Consider the following 26,565-nt stretch of genomic DNA (forward strand, 5'->3'; position numbering starts at 1 on the left):
AGCACAGATGTACCACAGAACAGAGCCTGGATGTGTCAAAGTCAAGCTTAAGGCTTGACTTTTCACGGTCCTCTTTAATATGAGTCTTCAACTTTACATAAGACTCTTGACCACTCTTTAAATCAGACACATGATTTATCTATCAGCTTCATTCTTCTTCCATGATATGGATGCAAACTTACTTGTACAATTGTGCCTCCTCATCTAGTGAACCCCTAGGAAATTGGCTCTGGTTAGTTTGTGTCTAGATTGCATCTGAAGGCAGACACGGGTCTGTTCTGCGTGGTATTTTAATGCGGAAATGGAACATTTGGAAACAGGCATTCAAATAAAGAATTAATTAAAATTTTTACCATGTCTGATATGACCAATGGTATTCTAACAGTTATTCATCATCACCAACAAATTTTCTTAGTTGCATCCACATGCAAATATTTAGAAATAGCTTAATCTAGTCAAAATTAACATTAGGCTGTTTTTTTCCCACTGTTTCCTTGTTTCCGTGTGGCTTGGAGCACCTGATTAAAAGCATTGCACTTAGTTTCCTTTTTACGTTTATGATATTTGTGTAAGTTGATACACTGACTTTCATTTGTCAACTCTTTTGTTTCAGTGGCTTAATAAGAAACTATGAAATAGAGGTTGCGTAACTTCAAGACAAATGCTCCAGGAAGCTGAGAAGTTGTTGAAGGAGCAGAGTGTAAACAAGGATTCAGAAAATATTTTAATGATCTGACATGCAGAAATTTCACAGTTGTATCTCTGTCACCTAAACTAAAAGGAGTTTGTATGGCTGAGTCAAGGGAAGAGGCAAATTACCAGATGAAATTATTTAAGTTATGAAGAACAATTGCCTGTGGGTTTTCCCTCTAAAAAGGCTTACTGCTTTTTGCTGCCTATGGATTTCTGCAGTGTACTGTGCTTTTTCAAGGAATTGTCAAAACTTATGTACAAGTAACCTGGTAAGTTTTCAAAACCTGTACCTAGTCTTTTGAAATACAGATTGTTGTTAGCACTGTAAGAACTTCATATTACATGTCAGTGTTTTCAAAATTTCTCTAAAGAATGTGTTTTATTAAGAGCAGAGTTTGAGAATTAATGTTTAACATTTGAATTTGTGGAATCTGGTAAGGAACAAATCCCACTACTCTGACTGCATGCAATTACTATAAATGCTAAAAACCCTGGAGGGTGGGGAAGATAAACTTCTATTCTTTCAGTTTATTCACTTTATTAATTCATTTCAGTCTAGTCCAGGACTTCTGTTATATAATCGAGGAAAGCTGAAAAGTCACAAGAAATTTTCTTTCTGTGACACACACAGCTAACCTGAACCTAGTTGCAGCTTAATTTTTACGTTACCTGGTTTAAATTGTGGGTAATTCTGTAAGTATTAAAATTAGCCGTCAGATCCTTAGTTTTATACTTAATATTCCTTGGAATAGTGTGAAATACATTCTATGAATGCAAGACAAAGATAAGCAAAACCTCTGAAATCTAGACAATTATTCTGCCTTCAGGAGTTGCCTCCTTGCTTCTATTTGCCAGAAACATGTTGATGTGTTTTAGAGCACTGTGTATCTTTGCTTTGTAAAAAAGACATTTTGTGCCTTGGTGCTAATTGTGGAAACCTGCTGCAGCGAACTATCACCTACTCTACTTTATTTCATACACTTCCCTGACAGTTCCTTTAAAACTATTTGAAGCTCTTGCACCAGTCAAAGAGTTAATTGTCTTCCCTGATGGAAACCTATCATGCAATGATAACTTTAATGGGGATCCTTTGATTTGAGTTTAAATTAATTCAGAATAAGAAATCAGCTGCTCTTCCTTTCAGCTTTGAAAGACAGGAAAATCACATTTATGTTCAGTGAATTTATTGATTCAGGTGTGAAAAATATAATCTCTGAGTATGAAAGCTGTAGATTTTATTTTTCTCCTTTGGTCTACTTGTTGTGTTCAATTTTTTTTTTTTTTTTTTTTTTTTTTTTTTGTGACAGCTTTGATTCTAACTATTTTCATGGTGTACCCAATGTACTGAAAATTTCTTCCAGAGAATTGCTTTATTAAGACTGCTCTTACCTGGTTTCAGGTCAAAAATTTATGAGCTGCCATTCAGCTTCTCTAAGGTTGTCTCAAATCATTTGCACTTCAGTGACAGTGATAGGTTTTGCACACTTTGAATGATGTGAAAAAGCAGGCACGTTTGCTGGAGAGCACTTTTGGCAGGAGAGGAAGGGTGGTGGCGATCACCATATGGCTGCGTAAAACTCCTTCAAAAGGTGGCCAGACAAAGGCATTTAGCTTGAAGAAAGGTCTTTCCACTCCCAAGAGGTCAAAGCCACTTGGCTTTGTCATTTAAGCCCAACATATTTGTGAAGCATTTGTTATTGACTCAGTGAACCAGAATGGGAAGGTAAGAGCCAAATTCCTACCGCAGATTGACTAACATTAACTGATTCTGCCAATGTCTGATGGTATCTCGGAAATCAAGTGAGAAGCTACTTATCAACAATAAATTTCTCCAGATGAGGAAGCATCAGCCAAAGAAAATTTGGTTTACAAGAAGCCAATGACTTAGTGTGTTTTAATCAAAGAATTTTGGGGAAATATTTTGAGTCTTTTAAAAAATTATATATTTTCCTACAGGAAGGAGAACTTGGAATTACTAACCTTTGCAATGTTAGTGACATCACTGGAGCGGTGAGTAATGGTTTACTTTGTTAATTACTGACATTTTATGTTCCTACGATTTGAGTACAATTGGTACAATGATCGTATTTTCAAAGAATTCATGAAAATGTGCACAGTTGCCTGTCTAGCATGTCACTAAGTTGAGTGGGTAGATTTGGTCCAAATTATTAAAGACATGGCTATATTTTTTATTTAAAGAAAATGTGTAAAGGGTGATGATCTCTGCTGTGAGTTATGTTCACATTTGTGATCTACAAAGTGCATAACCTCTAATTTTTGAGACAATGAGTCAAAACTAGTGTTGCCTCCAACATGCAAATCATTAAGACTGTCTTATTCAGTTTCCTCTGTACAGTTAAGTAGTTTATTTAGTTTTCTCAGTGATTCAGTGTAAGAAAACTTATAATTGTTGAACATTTAGAGTTCTCTAGGACTTCAAATGGTTGTGTCTGTCATGGGGGCTTAACCTGAGCTTTTCATAGGAGCATTCTTGGAGGACTTTAGCTGATTTCCTAGTTCAGACTGCAAATGCAATTCAAGCTGGTGGTGATAAATAACATAGAGAATAAAAATTTTCAGCTCTAGGAAAGTGATGTTTATGTATTAGATAAGAAACACAATTTATAGGTATGATTATAGTAGATAAATACTTTGTTGTAAAGTCTCACAACACACACAGAAATAAGGAGGTATCTTTCTGCGTGTCCTGCACAGATAAAGAATGCCTGCTTTCTAATGGCTCCGATTGTGTTAGAAAGTTTTTTCCTGCCAATTTCAGTATCAGTGATTATACATATTCTTTGAAGAGTGGTGGAGAATTTGCCACAGACTAGTGGCAAGCAGCCACTCAGCACCTGGTATCTAGTGACACTGGGCCATTTATGATGCTGGGACCATAAAAGTCTTCCTTGTCACTACAATACATAGCAAGGTTGACTCACCTGTTTAAGTTACTGAGTATCTTTGCTCAGTGTTATCAAGTTTTGACTATATTTTTCATGAGGCTTTGCAACACTCAGTATCAGTCTTCCGCTTCTAAAGTTGTTCCAGCTTCCCTTTAAAAAGAAAAACCATCACAATCACTAAGAAGTAGATGGGACAGCATAAACAAGAGAGGTCCAACATCAAAACTGAACAACATAATATTTATTATTTCTCTGAAAACTCATAGTTTTAAAGCCAATGCCTATTGGCAAGCACATATGGGAGTGCTTGTGCTGAACAGCTTTCCTCTGTGCTTTGCTGTCCTGCACAATGCATATCTGCTGCTTCTGCACAGCAAGTGGTAAAACAAAGCTGGGATGGTGGGAGTGCTTGCCACATCGTAGCTGGCTGAGTAAACCCATTCCCAGAACAAGACTGAATTTGTTTTACTTTGCATTTGGATTTACATGGAGAAGAACACTATACAACATAACTCTCTTACTGTAGGATCTGAGTACTTACAATACCCGTATGTACCTTTAATGTATCGCTACTGCTGGAGTAACCCTTGCCTTTGGAATTCTGCTTTCAAAGTCATTTTTAAAGCCATCCTCTGTCTTTGCAGTGTACACAGGGATGTCAGTTTTGGAATGCAACCGTGCAAACTGACTGTCCACTGAAATGTGTGAGTATTACCTGAGCTTTGGCTCAATAACACTTGTCTCCAGCCTGTCAAGTATTGTATCCAATGGCAGACATTCAAAATCCAATCAGAGCAGTGTTTCTGTGAAAAGATGTAATGTCTACATTTTTTCTCTCTCCCTTATAAATTCTGTTTTGGAAAATTAGTAATTGTTATTCCAGTTGCCTCTAATATCAAAAGTTTTCATTGAGTTTGTCAGAATATATATATTTTCCAGTTCATTAAGCTCAACACAGATTTTTAAACAGTGAGAATGCACTAGTGCTTCTCAGGATTTTACTCTGCTGGGGCTGTTTCAGACTTGCATGCAGATGTAAATGAAGCACATGGCCCTCAGTAGATTGATTTCTTGTTTATACTAAATCAGGTGGCTGAGAACTAGCATTGGTCTGGGAAAACTGCCATGATAGCTTTTAAACTTCTAATTTTTCTGCATCTCTTGAACACCTGAATCTTATTCAACCTTAGCATCACTCTAATGTTGACTTTCTGTTTTTCAAGTGTGGGCTTTCCTTCTTTCATTATTTGCCAGTGATAAGGTTTTGTAATGTACTTTCACTGTAAGAAATTCTAATAAATTGGTATTATCCGTTTGAAATACTCTGTCATTATATTTATGCTGACCCCACATTTTATTAATTTGTTTCTTGGCAGAATGAGACATACACTAGAGCATGTGAGGTAAGTTAAATGCTATCAGAGCAGTACAAAAAAATCACTATTTCAGTGATTGCTATGTCCACACAGTGCTAAGAAATACAGTGTAGATACAAAACTTATCAGTTCAGGTGTAATTGTTTTGTACTCCCTAAAGCTGAAGAATGAGTTACTTTTCAGCATGATGACCAAGGACAGGTTTGCATTAAAAACTGCTGTGTGACAAAGAGCATTGCTGTAAAGAAAGCAAACTAATCTCATTATTATGAAGCAGGACAGACTTATGTAAACCATGTAAACTTATGTAAACTATGCTCTCCAAAGAGTGTTGTTTATCCAGTTTTTCTTTAATTCCATCAAAGACTATCCAGAGAGAATACTTGTTATGGCTGGTATGATACCAGCTTGGCTAGAAGTGGAAACAAAGAGTGGGAGCTAGAAGACAAAACTCTTGCCTGGATAGAGCCTAAATGAAATAAAATGCAATTCAGTAAGGGGCAACATTTGGCCCCTTAGAAAGAGACCTCAAGCAAGGAGTGCTGTGGATGGACTGGTGTTCACAGTGATGAGTATGGGTCAACAAAGTGCTGGTAAAGAGATGGGTGTTTTCAGCATGAACGTAGAGTGTAGGATAGGATAGGATGGGGATGAGATGATTGAAAGATTGTGTTTGGCACTGTCTCATCCTGAGACCTCAGGATGAAGGCTGATCCCAGATGGAAGCAACACATTTCAAGGCGGTGGTGGAGAAGCTGGAGAGAGTCATGAGTAGAATACAAACCCACTGGCAACCTGGAAATTTGATTGAAAGGATTTTTTTTTTTTTATTAGCTTTTAGTCTATCCAATTGTGATGATGACAAAGGTTTACTAATGCACTAAATGGGGGTTTTGGAGTGTAGGAACAGTCCAAGAAGTAACCAAATTACTTTTGTAGAAACATAAAATGAGTGTGGGGGTTTTGTTGCTTTTGTGTTGGGTTTTTTTTTTTTTGCCCGTCTGGTCACACAATATGCCACTTAAATATGCTGACTCTGCAAGGGCTTTTTTGGGATTATCTTTCCACTGGATCAGCTGACTGACTTGACTACCCACATGTCAGGCATGAATTGTGTCACTGCATCCAGAGGATCAGGTCATTGCAGCCTGCAGAGCAAAGGAGTGGGAGTAAGGGTGGGACTTTTCTTTGGCATTAGCTCAATTCTGTTGTCTGAATCTGCCTTGGGACTGAAATCTGGTAGCATTTCTCCTTCCACCTAGGAACAGGGGATTGCCACTGAATTTCATGGGAACAGTCACAAGAAAAGACATCAGACTGTGGCTTATATAAGAACATTGCTGATATATGGAGAAAATATGAGTATTTATTGTTCTCAAGTAGAGCAGCTGGCAAATTTCCCCCAAAATTTAAGGTTAGGAGCCTTAGCAATCCTCTTACCTCAAGCAAAAATTGCATTCACGGTTCAGGTTCAGACAAAAATCAAAAGAAAGAATAACAAAACAAATAACAAATGTTCAGAAATACCTGTGTTCAATGAGGCAGAAAGCATTATGAAGCGGCATGTAATCTGGGGACACTACCCCTTAAAAAAAAATATTACTCATAAATTAAAGCTACACTGTACACTAGATAACTACTAATACCTGAATTTTCACCTGCTAACAGTGATGATAATTTGATAATTTACATGGAATTATTTTATTTCTCTGAATATGAAAATATTGGAAAAAAAAGATAAGTCGTTGCACTTGGCACTGAATGTCTAGATGTGACATAATGTATATAGGAATATACAGCTAAGCAGGTTTTCAAATCTGTCTTGGTTGCAACTGTGTTGTCTGAAATAACATGTCTTATCAGTTTTCATAGGGTGCTGGAAGTGTGTTTCCTCAAATCATAGGAAGAGCAATTAAAAAACTTCCCTCACTTGCCATAATGAATTGCTTCTGAATTATCTAAATGTTGATTATCACTTGAAAGGTTGCTGCTGTATGGAGCAAACTTCAAGATTTTAAAGGCTGAATGAACTTGCAGAATAAAATAAGTCCAAATAAACTTCCTGCCTAGAAAAGCTCAAATCACCACTTCTCAAAAGGTTTGGATTTCCAGGAGACTCAGTCTTGCATGTAATTTTAAACCTACTGAAACCCACCTAGAACATGTTTCTACTTCTTCTTAAGTTCTCTACATAAAAAGCAGGATAACACTATATTAATCTTCCCTACCTGAACTGAAAACAGGAATTTTCTGTTCTTAGGATGTCAGTGTGAAGCTCATTGCCCTGGGGTATTTGTTATGTTTGCAGCTTGTAGGCACAACTGTAACAGAAGGAGTAGCTGATGAAAAGGAAGTGTGAATTGGGCATGGCTGCTCTAAAAAATTGCCAATTTCAGCTATTTTGAAAATTCACTGGAAATACATTGTAAGAATGTGCCTCATTCATAGGGAATACATGAAGCAGGAAAGGGTGAAATGCAACATGTGGAATATATTAGTAACTAGCTAAAAACCTTGTCTTCCTAACTCCATGGTAATCACTGAAGTCTATTTCCAACTGTAATGTAGCCCCGTGTTCATGCTTTCCACAAGGGGACAGTATGTAAGGAGGAAACCTTTAATTCGGGGCCCAGTGAGTTGATGAAAAGGTTCTCAAGAAAATCCTTGGAGTGAGTTCATGGTAGTGCTATTTTTTAGATTTAAAGTAATTATTTCCACAGGGTTTGTGTATTTGCAAAATGTCCACAGAATTTGTATGTATTTAAAATGTGTCTGCATGATTGTGGAAGGAAGCCTTTACACAAAGCTAACCAGTGAGTTCTGTGCCCTACACAGACAGTTTCCTGTAAGTTTGGCTGTAGCCGTGCAGAGGATGCATATGGAGTTGAAGCACTAAGTAAGTCTGAATAGAGTCCTGTGTCCAATTGACAGTCTGATAAATTCATAGTCTTGTTCTATGATCTGGATTTATTTAAAGAATAGGAATGTCTTGAGTATTTTCATTAATCAGAAAACTACCATTTTTTTCTTTTAATACATACACTGAGTATTGGAGTAAAACATTTTTCCCTCCCTTTCATGGACATAAGACTTTTTGAACCCAGTCTCAACTGTTTAAGACGATACCTTGGGCCAATACAGTGCTATTGAAATAGTCCCCTTGAAAATATTTTCAGAAGTCTCTCATGCCTTCTCTATGTTTCTATTCAGAAAAATTTTACTAAGTAGCTGTAACTAAAAATGCACTTATACAAGTATGGGGTAGTAGTCACAATTGCTCACATTGAACGTGGCCCATTTCTATCTGACTTATCAAACTGTCTTTAAAATGCCATATGAGTTACTCAGCAACATTTCCAATATATTCTTTTATGTGTTTTTATGGGCTTTGCAGCTTTTAGGTGTGTGAGGTAAAAGGTTTTTACCTTTGAGATGCAGGGATTGCCATGAAAGACTTTTTCTTACTGTTATATTGTATTTTCCCCTCAGGCTACTTGAACAAACCAAGTGCACCATTTGCATCTGTCATTGGAAACCACAGTGTCACATTAGGGTGGAAGGCAGCTAACATCTCTGGGGTGAAATATGTTATCCAGTGGAAGTTCAACAAGCTCCCTGGTGACTGGAGGTACACAGAGGTAAGGGAGGACACCTGCTTTTACTTTGCAAGGAAATTGGCTCTTCTCTGCTCCTTTTTTTTTTTTTTTTTTAGAAAGATATTGGTTAATATGTTAGGTACACGAAAGAGTACTCAAAATCATGAGCGGCATGGGGAAGCTGAGAAGCTGGGGATTATTCCCCATTTCCTCTAGTATAGGAACTAGGGACCTTGATGGAAACTAGCAGGTAGTAGGTTCAAAACTAACAAAACTATTTCCTCACTGAATGGGTAGTTGAAATGTTCAGCTATTTCCTGGCATGTGTGGATGTTAAATTGCTAAATTTAAACTCCTGAATATTAAAATTGCTAAAATTACTAAATAGGGTTTGAAAAGTGACTGGAAAAATTAGCAGAGAAAATATCAAGTTCTACTAAATGCAAATATTCCCATTGTTTCATGTTGAGTCATGCTTGTGAAATGCCAATGAGAATATTCAGGAGAAGTATGGCTCTAGGCTTTCTTCTCTCTTTTTTTAATTCATTCCCCTAGAGAATTTTTTTTTGGTTCTTGTCAAAGCACAATACTTGGCTAGAAAGACCTTTGTTCTGACTCAGTAGAGTTATTCTCATAATTTGTTCTTTTGCGTCACCTGTACACTTGTAATCTTGCCATCATCTCTATTGGACCAATTTACAGGGCATGACAAGTTGGTGCCACAAATCAAAGGTAAAGATAATTTGCTAAGCAGGAAGTTATTCTGAATGAATCATTGATGAAATAATAGGGAACAATTACTTCAGACAATAAATATTTCAGTGTAACTAGGATCCTTTGTATCTGAAACCTGTGGTATATGTTTCAAATACATTGCTTGTAATATGCTACTATTTCAGGTTTTTTTTTTTTTGTACTTTTTTCTTAAAATTTACTATTATATTGCATCAATCCTTTGATCCACCTGCTCATTACTGAGAATTGGTGCCATGTTCTGAGGAAAGAGAAGAGAAAATGTTCTGAAGAGATGGAAAATCAATGTTTATGTTGAAAATAATTTTTAGAATTTCCTCTTAATTAAACTTAGGATGCTGCTCATTTTTATCTTGAAATATGTATGTTGTTGTATGAGACCTCTTTTGCCCTCATAATACCCTACATAGTATCTGCAGCTGGAGGAAGGAAAAGCCCAGTTGTGTTTGTGCATTTATCTAGGTAGTATCTGAAACTTCATTTACTGTCAAAGACCTTCAGGCCTTCACAGAATACTTGTTTCAAGTAGTTTGGATCATTACGTCTCAGCTGCAGCTCCATTCTCCACCTAGCCCCAGCTACTGGACACATGCTTTTGGAGGTAATGAATTTCACTATTAATTCCATCTTTCAGGACCTTAACAGAAACATTTGACTTTCAATGTTGTTTCTTTGGCAGAAAACTTTGGTGCCTAATCTTTAGAACCATGTGTGTGTTGTCTCTTGGGTAGCTGCAGAAGACCAAACTAAAAAAAACTATAGGTTCTTTTTGTTTGACCTAGAAGATTTAGGGCTTCTCCCTGCTTTTGATTTTAAAAGCAAGCACAGAAAAGTACATGGACAAAATCGTGAGGGCACATGGGATACGTTTGTACATAATTATGCATGTATTTGATTGAAATGCAGTCCTGTTTTCCTGAACATTAAAAAAAAGCTGAAATGCTGCTGGAATGTTAACTGTCCCTAATAATGTTTATTGGTGTATAAATGAATTAACTGGTGTGAAACCTAAAAATGTATTTAAAAATCAAAATCAATTAATGTCTTAATCAAGTATCGGAGTCAGATATTTCTGTCTTGCAGTTCCTGCAACAGCTCCTGTCATTAAAGACATTCAGAGTTCAAGTCCAAACACTGTTGAAGTTAGTTGGTCTCCACCTCTTTTTCCGAATGGATTGATTATTGGCTATAACTTGCTCCTGACCAGTGAGAATCATGAATTGCTGAGAGCCTCAAGAGGGCACAGCTTTCAGTTCTACTCCACCTTCCCAAACACCACTTACAGGTACAAAAAGAAAAGATACCAGGTATCTGAAGTGTGGCTAGGTATGAGGTCACACTTCTTGCCCAGATAGCACCGAATATGCCTTAATACCACTTCTGCACAATTTTGCTATTTACTTACATCCTTGCCAAAAGCATGGGCACCTTCGTTGAGGTAACAGAGTTATCCTAGGTAATTTGGCTGCTTTTGCAGAAGTCAGATGGTGAGGAAGGAAAAGCAACTGGATATAGGGCTGGGAGGCTGCATTTTCTTAGCTGCTGTGTTATATTTTTTTAGGCTTGTGTGGCATGTTTTTAGTATAGCAGGAGAAATATAGAGTGGTCTTCTCTAGTCCTGTAAGCATCTGGATAAATGTCTTCATTTTTATTAAATGCAGAGGTCTGCATTCTGCTTGCACTGGTAAATACAGATCTTCCTTTGAAATGAAGCTGAGTTGCTATTCTAAGTCTGAAAACTTATTTTGAATAGAAATTTAGAAGATTCTGTTGTTGTTTGGCCTTTTGGCAATTCAGACTTTGGTTGGTTTGTTTTTATTCTAAATTTTCCCAGACATTATATTTAAACGGGCATTTTCTGAAAGTCAAGCACTTCTGTACCAGCTTCCCTACTGGATAAAATGTTTCTCAGGCAATCTTTCAAAAGAAACCTGCCGACCAAAACCTGTCTCTTTGGTGTACCATAGGTTCAGCATTGTGGCAGTTAATGAGGTTGGTGCTGGACCCCCTGCCGAAGCCAACGTCACAACCCCGGCATCCAAAGGTACGAGTGGCAGAGTCCTTACCACTGTCTGTTCCTGGGGACAAACTCGTGTTCCCTGGCCTGCCACATTCCTGGCAGAAGTACAAATATTTAGACTGTGAATATGTCAAGGAGTTGTACGCTGGGGAATCAATAGTACATCAGAGAGGGTCCTGTTCTTCAGCTGTGGATATGATAAGGCAGCACAGCATGGGAATGGTCACTTAACGTGAAACTCTTTTGTCAAAAATTCTCAATTATCTCAAGCCAAATCCATGAAATCATACCAACTTCATTTTTGCTCTTTCATGGAGGTATTTGTTTTACTGTATCAACTAATTAATATTGAAGGTAATGATGCGCTATAGCTATTACTCAAAGAATTGCAGAATTATTGATTAATTGGCAGAGAAAGATACATGTTGAGATAGAACACAAATAAGAGTGAAATCGATGTTATCAAAATGTTCTTTTAGGAAAGAAAATAAAATACTTCCCTTCTCATGAAAAGATTCAGTTGTCAAACACCTGGAAATGCTTCAGCCTTATGAAAACACTTCAAGACTATCTCTAAATTGCCATTGGTTAGAGGAACTGAACTTGCTTCTCTACTGCTTTTTAAAATATTGGGGGTTTTTTTTGGCTGTGTGTGTTAGCTCAGACATACTGATTTTTCCTTACTTACTACTCCACAGAGGTTTGCTCTAGGGTTGGCTGACCCTGAGTTATAAATATCTGTGTCATTTTTGAAAAGTCTGGACTGTGTTCACTATGTCAATCAAATTGCCAAGCAATTAATTTAAGGTAGAAAACAAAGAAACAAATAAATAAACAAACCCTATCACCCCCAAGCCCCCACCTTATGGGGGTGGGGAATCACCCCCTTACTAGTCACCACATAACATTTCAGTTGTTTCCCCCTGAATTGCACAGGCACATGCTTTCTCTCTGTGCTAACACAAACAGGAACAGCCCATCCTCATGTATCATGTCCAGAAATGGTGTTACTGCATCAGACACTGAGCTGTGTAGATCTGAGCCCTGAGAAGGGTCGGGGAAAGAATCTGATTGCTGCTGTTGATTGCAAGAAACATTACTTGAAAAGGGATAAAGAGGTAATATTGTCCTCTTGTACTTTGCTCTGAAGGCATCATTATTGAAATTACTCACAGTGCGTCATGTGAGAAATACACACAGCTCAAACTATGCAGATTATCTGGAAATAAATTAAGACAGTATTTGATCACAGTTTTGTGATATCCCTATGAGGAAATGATATCTGATTGCAGACAGCTGCTTAAACTGGAGAGGAGAAAAAAAAGGGAAAGATTGTTTGCTGATGGAAGTTAGCCAAAATCATACTTGAAATAATACACCATCTTTAAAAATGAAGGTAGCAATCAATTTAGCAGGGTGTGTGCTAGATTTCCAAGGATCTGAGATTCAGAAGTGAGGCAAGCTATCTTTCCCAGGGCTAGGTACAGCCCAGACAGAAAGTACAGATTTACTGCAGAGGTTTTGTTGTAAATTACTTGGGCCTTTACAAGCATGAAATCAGTTTATGTGACCAAAACTATCCTTGTTGACTTTAAATTCTGTGACTTTATTAGAAAAAATTAATAAGTTTATCACCTTTGAAACAGAGAGATAATTATCCCATTATCATCTTTGTCTGTGATAGGTACTTCTTTTTGAATAAATCACTAATCATTACAATAAAACGCCTGAAATAAACAGACTTGCCTTGCTTTTCTCTAGCTCTGTGGGAGGATATTCTAGTTTGACTGGGGTTTTCAAAGAAGTCCAGAGGGGTTAAATATCCTATTTCTGCTTCATCTTGAAGTCACACGGATGTCTTAGTGCCTTCATTTCCTCAAGTCAATAAAGCTTCATTTGCTCCAGCTTACTTTCCCTCACTAGGGAACTGACTATTGTTGCAAGAATGATGGTATAAAATTCACATGGCCTGTTCTCACCTGTGTGAGGAGCCAGAATCAACTGTAATGGTGAATAATTCCATGTACTTTCAACACTCAGAGAGTTTAAGTTTTGGTCTGTCACTGGTACTGTAATACGTTCATACATACAGACATAACATAATTTGGGTACATATGCACATGCACGTCTATTAATGATGTATCTGAGTTAGCAACGTGCTGTGGTCATCTAAATTCTGAATTTCTCTGTTTGCTAGTTAAGGAAAAAGGAGCATGGCTCTTCCTATCCAGAAGAGAGTCTTTAAGGAAGAGATACACAGGACATTTCCTCGAAGCTGCTCAGTGTCTGCCAGATGGTACTATACACCACAACATCACAGGTAAAATCAGATTGGGCTCTCTCCTTTTCTATCACGTGCGACTAAGACCTCTTTACACCAAGGACAGGATGCACCTCACATAGCTTGAGACAGTATCTAGTCTCCCTTTATAGTCTATCAGGAGAAATAGGAACTTTCAGGACATGATTTGACAGGCATTAGGAAGCAATAAATGGTTCTCCCCAGAGCAACTGTTTCTTCACTGTATCTAGGCAGCTGGTTCATTTTTTACACTGTAGGTATCTAAATTGAGGTAAGATGAATCCATGTTTTCCTGCAATTAATATCTACTTTTTCTCAACATGAATATGGGGAAATGAAGTAGTTCAAACTTCTGAATAAAATAATGCTGAGTGCTAAAAGATAGGGCCAATATGTTGGCATACTAATGAGGCATATGGCAGCTGTCACCAGATAACCATGTTATCTCAAATTACTCACCACTCCAATGTTTCTTATCTACACTGGTCCTTGGTGACAGTGTGGAAATCTGAGTTTATCTACCAAATTTCTCAGAGCCACAAAGGCTCCAGAGAAAGAATGTTGCCCTCATTTAATAACCTTTGATAGTGCAGAGGTGGCACAGATTATGTCAAGTTTGAGTCCTAGAGTGAATGGTGCTTTGTCAGGAGATGCCAGCTGCAGCTGTTTGACCTGTAGAGGGGCAATCAGTGTCAGTTTGCATATTACATGTCCTCTCTTTGATTACCTTTCTGAAGGGCAATTCTCTATAATAATGTCACTTACATAGCAAATGGGAATGTTTCCTTGTTATCTGAAAGAAGACTAGAAGTGAGGAGAAAAAACAGTTAACCTTTCTCTGATGATGATGATAATGGTGGATTGCAGACTGAAAAATACATATTTTTAAGGCAAGGAAAAAACTAACTGAAAAATGGAAACTTTTTTTATATTATCTGTGTGCATGTATCTTTCTATTTTTAGGTATTTCTGTGAATATTTATCAGCAAGTTGTCTATTTCTCTGAAGGGAATTCTATCTGGGTGAAAGGCATTGCAAATATGTCTGATGTATCTGACCTAATGCTCTTTTATGCTGGCTGGGGGAATATTGTGTCCATCTCAGTAGACTGGCTTTACCAGAAGATATACTTTGTCATGAATGAAAAGGTAATGCTCTAGTGCTTAATTAATTTCTTGCTTAATTTGAACCATTACATGATTAATTTTACATGGAAAAATATGATTTATGTATAGATATGTATACACAAAATATAATTATGAAAATATTTTAATATAACATTAATATTCACATATTTAGTAATTTAAAAAAGAAGAAAGGCTTGACCATGAGGTCACATTTAAAGTAAACACCCTATGTGGAACTCTGGCTCCTTGCCTTATTTTTCTCCTTAGGACGTAAGTGTTTTGGTTTTAATTTGTTTTTGAAACTGACTTCACACCCTCCTTATATCCAGTATTGGCACACCATTTCTCTTGGTTACCCATCTACTCTGTTCATGTCCTACTCTGCCTCAGGAAGGTGGTCAGATAACTAGACAATGATTTTACTGTATGTCATAACTGACAAAATATATTAAGTGTTCATACAATAGCAACAGCTCAGATTACCTCTGCTTCAGTTTGAAGTAAAAATGGAGATTAACCCTGCACTGGTTTTCCTACTCATAAAACATCAGTTACACTAATGGTCAGACTTTGCCTGTACCCATGTAATCCTCTAATGTACAAAGGACTAGAAACCAGCCCATAATGGTTAGTGGGGGATTTTTACTTTGCATGTACCCATGTAATCCTCTAATGTACAAAGGACTAGAAACCTGCCCATAATGGTTAGTGGGGGATTTTTATTTTTTTAATCCTCTTGCCATGTTTGATCTTTTGCTTACTGCACAGGGAACAGGGAGCAGGAAAAGTAGTAGTGATGAAAAGATACAAATGAGCTGTAGATGAACAGACTGATGGCAGAGATGTCTGAATTCCAAGGTATTGCTTCCAGGATCAGAAAAGCACTTCCCTTCCCTGCCAGATCATTTTCAAAGTACAGTTTGCCTATACCCTCCAAATTGAGTATAGGAAGTTGGATGTACGATTTTCCCTCCAGCTTAGAGGTATGACTGACAGCTTCAGGGTAAGCTGTCATGGCTTTGTGTACAAGGGTTATACTTGGCTGACTGAACACTCAGGAGCCCAGAAGGACCTAGGACTATGAGAGAGGTGTTTCATTCTCTTGATCCCCTGAAGGAATCTCAGGTCAGCTTCTCCACTCATTAGCAAACACCCTATGAATGCATCACCCGTTTTTCTTCTCATTCCCCAGATACATGTCTGCCACTTAGAGAACTGCACGGTAGCTGAAGACATCACTCCTCTTTACGTGACATCCCCTAGGAAGGTTATAGCTGATCCCTATAATGGGTAAGTGAACTCCTTTGAGCACTTGGTGCCAAAGGTGCTATAAAGCTCCTCTCTAATTTTCTTCACTTCATTAGTCATCTAGGTTCCTGTTTCAAGGACCTAAGTTAACAAAACAAAAGTGCAATTAGCAAGAAATAACAAACTACAAAACAATTGGAGCAAGAGAGGTGCCATGAAGTATTGTTTCATACATTTTCTTCTTTAGGGCATTAGCAGAAGAGATAAAGCTTTTCCAATACAGAAATTTGAGTTTCAGAAATTTCATGCCTTTATGAATATGAAGCTCTATGAATTTTAAATGTTCATGCTTAGCATTTAAGGTATTATAGAAGAATATTCTCCAATAATCTGCTATGCAAATTCTCAGAAAGTAAAAACTGATGTATCTACTTTCCCACCATATATATATTAATAATGCCAAAAGCATTTTTCTATTGTGCATAAAGACAGGCACATGTCTTAGCTGCTAAAATATTTGTGGCTCTACAGACTTCTTGTACTGTGTTTATTTGGGTTCATTTTGCTCTGTGGCCAGTTATATCTTCTGTCTCCTGGAGGACGGCATATACAGAGCAAACCTTCCACTCCTTCCTGGCATTGCCTCTGCAGCTTCACTGGTGGTGAGATCCAATGCTCTGAGAACCTTCATGATCAACTTCCAATCTAAGAGACTCATTTTCTTCAACAAAACAGAACAGGCCTTTGTGTCAGGTTTTCTTGATGGCTCAGAGTTTCACACACTGCGATCACATGTGCCATTTAATGACATGGAGAGCTTCGTTTATAAGGATAACACATTTACAGTCACAGATGGCTCAGCAGTTTTCTACGAGGAGATCTCTACAGTGGGAAGTTCTAGCTTCAATGAATACATCGTGGACTGCAATTTGGTGTACCCAGAGTACTTTGGCATTGGCAACTTGGTTTTCTATGGGCCATCAACTCAGCCTTTTCCTTTACCAACTGCTCCTCGTCTTGTCACGGCTCTATTTGGATTGGACCGAGCAGTGATCACCTGGAGACCACCTGAACACACAATTGGAACCAGTAAGTTCAGTTGATTCTCCCTGAAGGACCACTTCTTTTCTTTCTAGAGAAATAATTTTCTGCTTTCCCTTTTCTTGATTTGGGCTTTAGTGACTTCAATAGCAGATCCAGATGAAAGTAATGGAATTACCTCTGTTTCAAAAATTTAGCCCATAATTTGCCAGTAAAAGAGCTAAATTGTCTAAATTAGCACAAGTTTGTGTTGCCAACTCATATGCCTCCTGCAAGGATTTTAAGCAAAGCTTGATCTTAAATATGTTATGGAGTAGCAGTAATGCTGGGTACTGGTATCACATAAAAAAGCATGGCAGAGTTGTAATGACTTTTGATCAGTGACTATGCTATGGTTTCTACCCTCTGTGCATATGTTTTGAATAGCAGAAAATCACCTGGCCAAGGAAAATTTTTGTTCTAATTTAATTCTTCATGGAGAATTGAAGCATGGGGCCAGAGGGGACAAGTATAAATTTTTAATGTATCCCTTTCCTAATTCCACTGGTATTGGCGTTTTTGAAAGGAGTCTTCAATGTATATCTTTCTCAAAGGATGTATATCACCAGTTACAAGCATTTACTCTTTGCTAACACGATTATTTGCTTCACACAGGTTTATCTGCTTGGCAGAACTGGACCTACGATGTGAAAATGTCACCTCAGCACCCATTTGAGGAGGAATGGGTTGTTTCCAATATTAGTAACACAAGGCTTGTAGTGAAGGGGCTGGCCAGCTTCACAGCATATGAGGTGTTAATCAGAGCTGTGTCTCCTGCTGGTGCAGGGCCATGGTCAGAGTCATTTAGAGGAACAACTTTAGAAGAAGGTGAGAATTGCTTTGTCACACAGGAAAAATGGAGAACTAAGTGTGTATAAATCTTTCCACCTAGTGAGGCACACACTTTGGGAAAAGACTGCAAAATAAGGGGCACAAAAAAGTTTTTCTTAGCAATATTAAAGAACACAGGATAAGTAAATTTGCTTTTATTTAAAGTGGTAAGATTTTCAAAGAATAATGATATTAAATATTAAAAATGCATTAACATTAGTACATATCTACATTTTTCTAATGCAAATCAAATACTCTATCAAAAATATTGTTTGATATGGTAAAATAGGTGTTATCCCTTTTCATTGCTCTATAAAGAACTTTCTATGATGAAGTGGTTTGTGCAATGTCCTGAGGGTCAAAGACAATTCAAGGAAAATTGCAGCTCACCAAATGCTGAAAATCCTTGGTTTGAGCATAGATAATCAGGGGAAATGGATGTGTCCAAAATGTCTGAGATTTCCATGTCTTTGGAATGTTTTTTGAAGCCTTGTTCACCCAAATTAACCTAAGTCTGAGGGGAAAATAGCTTCGAGTTTAAGGTGCTGGACTGGCTTAGGGGTGACTTTTACCTGACTTTGATACGGACAGGTCCAAACCCACAGTGTATTTTCAGCATCTAACAGGATTCCAAATTGCCTTATTGTTCTGGATCTGAAGCTGCCCTGAATCTTTGAATTTCTCAAATTATGACATGTTCACGCATTTCTTCTTTGTCCTTTATTCCTTAGGACAGGGACGGTTATAGAGGTGCTTTTGTAACTTTCCAGAAACAGCAACCACTGCTATTGAAATACAAATATTATACATAAATTGCTTGTTGGTGTGCACAACTGCAGTTTTCTTCCTTTGTAGCTGAAGAAGAACCATATATATTGGCTGTGGGGCCTGAGGGTCTCTGGAAGCAGCGACTGGATAGCTACAGGCAAGGAGAACTCCTCTATCCACATATAAGAAATGTTTCAGGTACGTATTAAACAAATTGCATGCTGCAGCTACAGACTTTTTGGCATTTGTTAGCTCTCCATAAATTTCACCAACAGCACTGAAAGATAAGAGTTCTCTAGACTTGAAGGCGTGCAGTGCAGTACAGCAGCTTCACTGAGCCAACCTTTTGGGTTCATCCCCTTTCTTCTATTTTATGAGTCAAATTAATCCTTGGTGAAACCCTTCTGACATTACCACAGTTACAGCAAAGCTAAAATCAACCCTCTGAACTAAATAAGTCTGTCTCCAGCATCCCAATATATGTCATACATTTGTAATAATCAGGGCTATATATGTACAATACATGTACATTATTTCTTATAATGAAGCATCTACCTTCACATTAGCTGAGCCTAACTGTGCATTTGTATTGATTTTTAAAAAGCTGAAGTGCCTGAATGCTTTTTATTCTTTAAAACAATGGTTTGTGTAATGCTTAACATCTTTCTTCTTTCTTCAAGACCTCGATTGGTGTAATAACACTCTTTATTGGATTAATTCCATGGGGGAAGTTCAGACCTGGACATTGAACAAAAGAAAGGGTACCAATGAGAACACTTATGTATCTGATGTCAGAAATGCAAGGATGTTGGCCTTTGATTGGTTGGGTCAATGCTTGTATTGGGCTGGCAAAGCAAATACGGTAGGTATAGCTTCATTTCTTAAAAGAAAAAAATCCCTTAAGTCAACAATAAAGACTGTAAGGCAGTATTTGGGAAAATAATCCCTACTTCTTGCAACCTGAGATACATTTGCTATTATAGTGTAAAACAAGGAGGCCTTTCTTTCCTTAAGTGATTTCCCACAGTTATACAAAATTTTGGGGTAAAATATCCACTAACATTCACTAATGCAGGATACTGACTTCACCAGGTGCAAAACAGGCAAATCAAACATGCTATCATCAGTTTTGTTGGATTCAACATTGTGAAAATAAATGAAGATGGTGAAAATGGAGGCTGCCCTGTTGATCTCAGCCAAGAAGTAGATGGACTTTATTTTAATCAAATTTGGCACTATTTGTTTACACAGAGATTTTCAAGGTTGACCTCTGCTCTGTGATATTTTGCAGATCACTGCAGTTAAAAAATAATTACAATTGCACTTTGTACACTCTCATATCAGGAACACTGACATGTGAATTATTTAAAAGGTATCTGACTTCAAAATTGTAGTGCTAATTTATGCAGTGCTGTCAAATTATGCCTTTCATTTCTTGTAAGTGCAAAGTCAGAAGCTGTTTTAAAAACTGGATCTAGGAAGCCAGATTTCACACTGCCTTGCACCCTCATTCACACTTGTGAATAGTGAATATGAAGTGGGTGAGAAGTTCTGTCAGACAGAAGGCTGCCAAAACTGGGAAAGCGAAGGGAAAAAGCTATTTCAGCTTTTTTCTTTTGTTACTTTCTGGCAAAAATGAACTAATAATTTTGAATTATTCTTCATCCTTTTACTTCAAATGCAAAAGGTTTAGGCTTTGAAAGCTGAAGGCTTGCACAGTATTTTGATAAACAGCTGTGGAAAAGTCATTAATGTACACTCAGCTGATCATAGCTGATGATTTAGATGTGATGCTAAAGTAAATTCTTTTGTCTCTAGATCTACAGAAAATCACTATGGGGAGGCCATATAGATGTTGTAGCTCATGTTGTGTTCCCAGTGAAGGATCTAGTTGTGGATTCAGTAAATGGCTATTTGTACTGGGCCACGATGTATTCAGTGGAGAGCACAAGATTGAATGGAGAGGAGTATCTCATGTTACAAGAGCAGCTACAGTTTTCTGGTAAACAGGTGACTGATTTTTACTTTTCTTTCTTTCGGTGAGAGGTGGGGTGGAGGGGTGGTGTGCGTTTTAGTATTTAGATCTCTTGACTACAGTCAGTGTTCATAGCTGTCAAAATTGTGGTTGTAATGCTGTTCCTTCCCACGTGTGAAAGGTTCTTTTTTTCCAAATTATTTAAGTCTAATGGTCACTTCTGGCTTTCACATCAAAATATGGATCCAGAGCTTCATAGCATCCTGCCTCTTTTTTGATGCTCCCCAGCTTACAGGACCTGGCAGGGCCACTTTTGAGGCTTAGCACTTACCAGGGTTGCATTTGAGGTTGCAGAAGTGCTGTTACAGAAACAGGCTTTAGCCATGGTGTTGAGAGAGAGGGAATGGCATCTGTCCCTGCTGCAGCCTGGCACAGCTTGCTGCTGCTGCTGCCACAGTGCTGGCGAAGGTGCCACATCTGCCACCAACAGTCTCCATCCTGCCTGATCCTGTCCCTCATGTGGTGGCAGGAGCACCAAGATCAACACCCTGAGGATTGTCAAGGCTCTCCTTCCTCAGTCTACCCCTTCCCTTCCCTTCCCTTCCCTTCCCTTCCCTTCCCTTCCCTTCCCTTCCCTTCCCTTCCCTTCCCTTCCCTTCCCTTCCCTTCCCTTCCCTTCCCTTCCCTTCCCTTCCCTTCCCTTCCCTTCCCTTCCCTTCCCTTCCCTTCCCTTCCCTTCCCTTCCCTTCCCTTCCCTTCCCTTCCCTTCCCTTCCCTTCCCTTCCCTTCCCTTCCCTTCCCTTCCCTTCCCTTCCCTTCCCTTCCCTTCCCTTCCCTTCCCTTCCCTTCCCTTCCCTTCCCTTCCCTTCCCTTCCCTTCCCTTCCCTTCCCTTCCCTTCCCTTCCCTTCCCTTCCCTTCCCTTCCCTTCCCTTCCCTTCCCTTCCCTTCCCTTCCCTTCCCTTCCCTTCCCTTCCCTTCCCTTCCCTTCCCTTCCCTTCCCTTCCCTTCCCTTCCCTTCCCTTCCCTTCCCTTCCCTTCCCTTCCCTTCCCTTCCCTTCCCTTCCCTTCCCTTCCCTTCCCTTCCCTTCCCTGTCCTCTCTTTATCCCTTGCCCATGGCAGACACAGGCCTGGTCCCAGCTTGGCCACTCTTGCTTTGCCCAGAGAGCAAAGCAAGAGTGCAAAGCTCATGAGGAGCTCCAGAGGGCTGTGAAGAGGCTGGTGCTGAGCAGAGCAGCTCCTCAGGGAGGAGGGGGCTTCTTGCAAGAGTGAATAAAGACAGTGGGCAGCACAGGGGGGAAAAAGGGATGGAACATTGTTGTTTTAGTTGTAATAGGGTGAAGAATGGGTCCCATGCAGAAGAAGAAAGGAGAGGGAAAATAGAGATGCTATTTCCACCAATAGCTCACCAAAGATCCTGTAGTTCATGGAGGCGCATTAGCTCCCTTTTCCTACCCGGAGACATTTTGTTATGCTCTGAGGCCCGCCAAGAAAATCTCCATATCTCTACTGACTTCTCCGATGCCTTTCTTCAGCATTCACCCCTCTCTGGTGTCCTATCAAGTCTCTTAAAAACTTGGTTCACTGCTGGCTCCTCATAGATCACTGTGATCTTCTCCAAATCCATCCTGCCTCTGCCACCATGTGAGATTTGACCTCATTCTTGGTAGGTGGAATTTGGTGTTGCCTACGCAATGGAAGAGCTCTGAGACTGAGTATTCTCCTCATGAAAAGACCTGTTACAGTCTTAGCATATTCCTTCCTCTCTTCCTTCCTTCCTTCCTTTAAAAATTCCACCTGTCCTACAAATTTACTCCCATTTAACCTGAAGCCAGGTTGTCCATTAGAGATCCTTTCCAGGTTTAGAGATCTATCTCTCTTAGTTCGCTTTGTATCATTCCCCAGAACACTTAACTTTCTGTTCCCGAAAGAAAAAAAATTGGTGTTTCTCTGATTATAAAAAAAAAGCTAGGCCTGGTTTAGTCCATGAAAGGGAATTAATATTCCAAAAGGCCAGCTAATCTCACAAATGTTTTACTTTTATGAGGGCTTGGGAAGTAGGAAGGCAGGTTCTGGTGTTCCACCTACTACACTTGTAATTTTGCATACACAAGAACTGTAAAACTTTTGTACGTGAGAGAAAGGTCTGTGCTGGAAAGGACCAATCTATCTTCCAGTATTAGCCTCCCTACCTCTCTGTGGAAGCTGGCTGGTGTGGACTGTCTCCATGGAAAGATATATTTTGTCCAAGCTCAGTGGCGCACTTGGGCTTGGACATATCTTCTAGATGATCTGTGGCAAAGGACCAACATGTTCCAGTTTATTCTAAGTGGCAAACCTCAACTTTGTTGCCCTTCTCTTTTGATTCTCTACTTGCTTCTCTGGATTGCCTTATGCTAACCTCAAATTTCTTGTTCTTGCTTTCAAGAACCTTGGCAGCAGTAGGACTGCTTGTCTGGTCCTGTCATTTTTTTTTCTGCACCTTTCTCTATGTCAGTGATACCAGCCTTCAACCATTCACTTATTCACACCTCCTACAAGCAAACATCTCTCCTGCTTCTCTGCTGCCCTAATCTATGCACTGACTTCTGAACTCAGCCTCCTGCTGTGATGCACATAGGCAAAAAGCCAAGTACAAATGTCTAGATTGAGGAGTGACCAGTTGTAGCTGACAGGTGTTTCTTTATGAAAATAAATCTCAGAATAAAACTATTAGGAAAAAAAGGACAGCACAGCATTCTTTAATGGTGGAATTGTTGAGGTGGTTGTTATTGACTCAATATCAAGAGGCAAATATATGTTTGCACAAGTACTAATATATATTTTCCTTGCACAATGAAGTCCTTTACCTGAAAAGAGCATGTCTTCAATATTAAAAAACAGATGTAATAGTTAATTGCTGTTATTCAACAGTTAAAGTATGTTCTCCATGTAAGTGGTTCTTACTGGTATTCACCATCTGTTTTCCTAATAAAGAATTGCTGTTCAGCTGGATCTTCAGCAGTTTGTAGCTGTACTTTCTTTTAGCTTGAAATCTGAATGCTAGGAATAGGAATAGGAATAGGAATAGAAGAGCCTACTGTAAAATGGCAGGTTTCCCAAACAAATACAAAGGCAGAGCTTTGAAAGTCTAATTTCTTTGGCAGGAGCTAAAAATAAAATCCTTTTATTTTATTTTCTGATCAATTGTTTAGCACAGTTGGGGTGTATTGGCAGAGCTTGATTGATTTGAGCAGAGCTACTCTGATTTATTCCAACTTAGGATCTGGCATAGAATTTCCAAAGCTCTTAGTAAGTTGTTTACACTGTACAGTATGACTAGAACAAAAGTAGCTTTATAAGGGAGCAGCAAAGTGCATTATATGGAAGTGGGGCCAGGATCCTTTAGGTGTGGTTTCAATGTTTTTAGTCAAAGGGTGTTTCAAATAGCTAAGTTTATCCTGCATCTCATGATGTTCAGTTACATTGCACCATCACAAATACATTTCGTGCCGAGAGACTAGTACCTCTCATGAGCTGGGAAGTGCTTGCCTGTTTTTGAAGCATCAGAGAAGGGAGGTGTTAAACTAGTGCCTAACTCCTGAAAATGAATAGTACAAATATTTATTTGCCTTTTAATAATGATGATACAGGGGTCAGGATAAAGAAGATGGACTCATCTATAGGAAAATGTAATAGCTGCAGAAAAAAAAAAAAAGGGGCAAGGAAGAAGGACCCAAATGTTCAAAAAAGCAACATAAATTCAGGAAGATGTCTTTTGGTGTTGAGCATGGGAGGGAGAATAGGTAAATGGGATAAAATATAGCACAGCTGACTAAATATACACTTGGGCACATACACGCTGTGAGATATTTTTAACAAGACAACCTACAGGAGCAATCATTCAAACCTTGATTTTCTGACATACAATGTCAACAGAAATATGTCAAGAATGTGATTGCATAAGGAGCAACAGACAACTAAGTGATATAGCATTTGCTTTCCTGTCATCATCTTCTGCAGTTTATTAATGAAGAGTTAGGGAAAAAAAGGCTGTTCCACTTACATACATAATGGAAATTTAAGCTTATAAGAGAATAGTTATGACTAGTGTTTGCATAAGAAGTTTGAGAGCTGCTGGAAAACATGTTCAGAGAGGCCCCAAACAACTTGTTAGCTGTACTAATGATATAAAATAGACTAAACTTGATAACATTTAGCAGACTAACTTATGGAAGCAAATTATTTTTTATTCACAGACCAGATTATAAAATGTCTGATTTTTATTACTGTTGCATATGGTATTGAACCTGTTGTTTACTGCAGAAACAAGAAAAATCTATTTTGAATATTAGTCCTATTAAAAAGAAACAACAAATCTTTCACCTCCCTTAAAGGAAGATGAAACACTGAAGCAATGAACAGGAAGATTGTTTAATTTCCTCCCCTGCTTTATTTAATAATAAATTATTTACAAAAATTTAAATATTCAAATTTCCTGCTTAATCAAATAAATGAATTAAAGTTCTGCATCTATTTTCCATAAGTAATGCAATGTTTTAACTGTTTATGTATTAAATCAAAGCTGGAAAGCAAAATCAAAAGACCTGAAATACTTTTTTCAAAAGGTGATTCGGACTTTCAGACTCAATATCACCCACCTGTTTCAGACAAAGAATGTTAAAATACCAGATGTATTTTGGAGATTTTGATAGGTAGTTCCACTAAGCACTTGATATGCTGTTGCCATCATATCTGAGGTATTCGGAAACTCCAGGGATGAACACTGTGACAGGTGTTAAAAAAATGTGATCTAGAAAATCATCAGCTCCTATAAATAGGTGTCCACCAAGGACCTGATTATTTTCTAGTGCAATCTCTTTTTGTGTCAGAATAAACATTCATGGTAGTAATGCTATTTTTGCCAATAAAGAGCTACTCATGATGTTGTCTAGACAACTGTTATGCCTAAGGGTGCTCATTTCAGAAGTGAAAATGTGTTCAAATTGCTATTTGGACTGTTTTTTCTTAGGTGGTTGGTGTAACTTTGGATCTCACCTATGGTTTTCTTTACTGGCTTGTGCAAGATAGTCTATATCTAAACCTATACAGAGCTTCTCTCTGCAAAGAAGGGTAAGTAAATGCATAGCAGAGATAAGAAAGTCTGTATTTTCTAGTTTTTGTCATACTCTTTAAGAAAAATTTGTTCAGTGCTGGGCACATTATTTACTAATTTAACAACAAACAAAAAGAAGAGGTAATGATCATGGCTAGCTGATGGCAAGCCACATGTTGTGGTGGTTGATAACACAGTTTTACAGTGAGAGAAACAAGGTATGGGACGTCAACTGAACTGAGATCATGCTCATCAATTTTTAGACTTAGCTTTAGGAAATAATTGCTGCTTATTGTCTACTTTATCTTGGCATTTACAACACTTGACAGTTTCCAAGTGCCTGCAGCTCTGTAACTGCCTCATCTTTCACAAATCTCAGGACTTGAACTGACACCACTTTCTCACTTGAGCAAACAGTACTCAGCAGGCTTTCCTCTTGATCATGAATGTGAAATGGCTGCATAACTCCAGAAAGGCAAAGTTCAATAAGACAAAACATAACAATGTTTATGGGTTATCTTGATTATATACTAAAGCCTTGAGAAAAATGGTGGTTTTTCTCTAAGTGCAAAGTGTATAATGCATAATAGTTTGTGAAATTATGTTTTTGGTCCCTTGCATGTGGAGAATGTGATTATTTTAATTTTTTTCAAGCATCAGATTAAACTGCTTAAACTTAATAGAGCAGCATCTGTATTTACATGTGCCCATAATGTTGCAGGCTGGCTTTGTGTGGAATCAGATGAATTTTCTAGACTGGCTTTAGATAGACTTGCTATGATTAATGGTAAACACT

At 38.3% G+C, this 26,565-nt stretch overlaps 1 protein-coding gene across 1 annotated transcript in view; it reads left to right on the forward strand.

Annotated features, from left to right (window-relative positions):
* Nucleotides 1–839: 839 nt before the first annotated feature.
* ROS1 (ROS proto-oncogene 1, receptor tyrosine kinase) overlaps nt 840–26,565 on the forward strand; it is a 68,586-nt gene continuing 42,860 nt past the window's right edge. Inside the window, exons 1-18 of the mRNA XM_053973624.1 lie at nt 840–962; nt 2,650–2,703; nt 4,244–4,303; nt 4,976–5,002; nt 7,811–7,871; nt 8,465–8,613; nt 9,787–9,925; nt 10,408–10,609; nt 11,292–11,368; nt 13,542–13,664; nt 14,610–14,794; nt 15,966–16,063; nt 16,599–17,110; nt 17,717–17,929; nt 18,788–18,898; nt 19,381–19,562; nt 20,519–20,710; nt 25,686–25,786. Coding sequence (XP_053829599.1) covers nt 840–962; nt 2,650–2,703; nt 4,244–4,303; nt 4,976–5,002; nt 7,811–7,871; nt 8,465–8,613; nt 9,787–9,925; nt 10,408–10,609; nt 11,292–11,368; nt 13,542–13,664; nt 14,610–14,794; nt 15,966–16,063; nt 16,599–17,110; nt 17,717–17,929; nt 18,788–18,898; nt 19,381–19,562; nt 20,519–20,710; nt 25,686–25,786 — 2,609 coding nt within the window. The remainder of the gene's footprint in view (nt 963–2,649; nt 2,704–4,243; nt 4,304–4,975; nt 5,003–7,810; nt 7,872–8,464; nt 8,614–9,786; nt 9,926–10,407; nt 10,610–11,291; nt 11,369–13,541; nt 13,665–14,609; nt 14,795–15,965; nt 16,064–16,598; nt 17,111–17,716; nt 17,930–18,787; nt 18,899–19,380; nt 19,563–20,518; nt 20,711–25,685; nt 25,787–26,565) is intronic.

Source organism: Vidua macroura, chromosome 3, assembly GCF_024509145.1.
Source record: "Vidua macroura isolate BioBank_ID:100142 chromosome 3, ASM2450914v1, whole genome shotgun sequence".
Classification (NCBI taxonomy): Eukaryota; Metazoa; Chordata; class Aves; order Passeriformes; family Viduidae; genus Vidua; species Vidua macroura.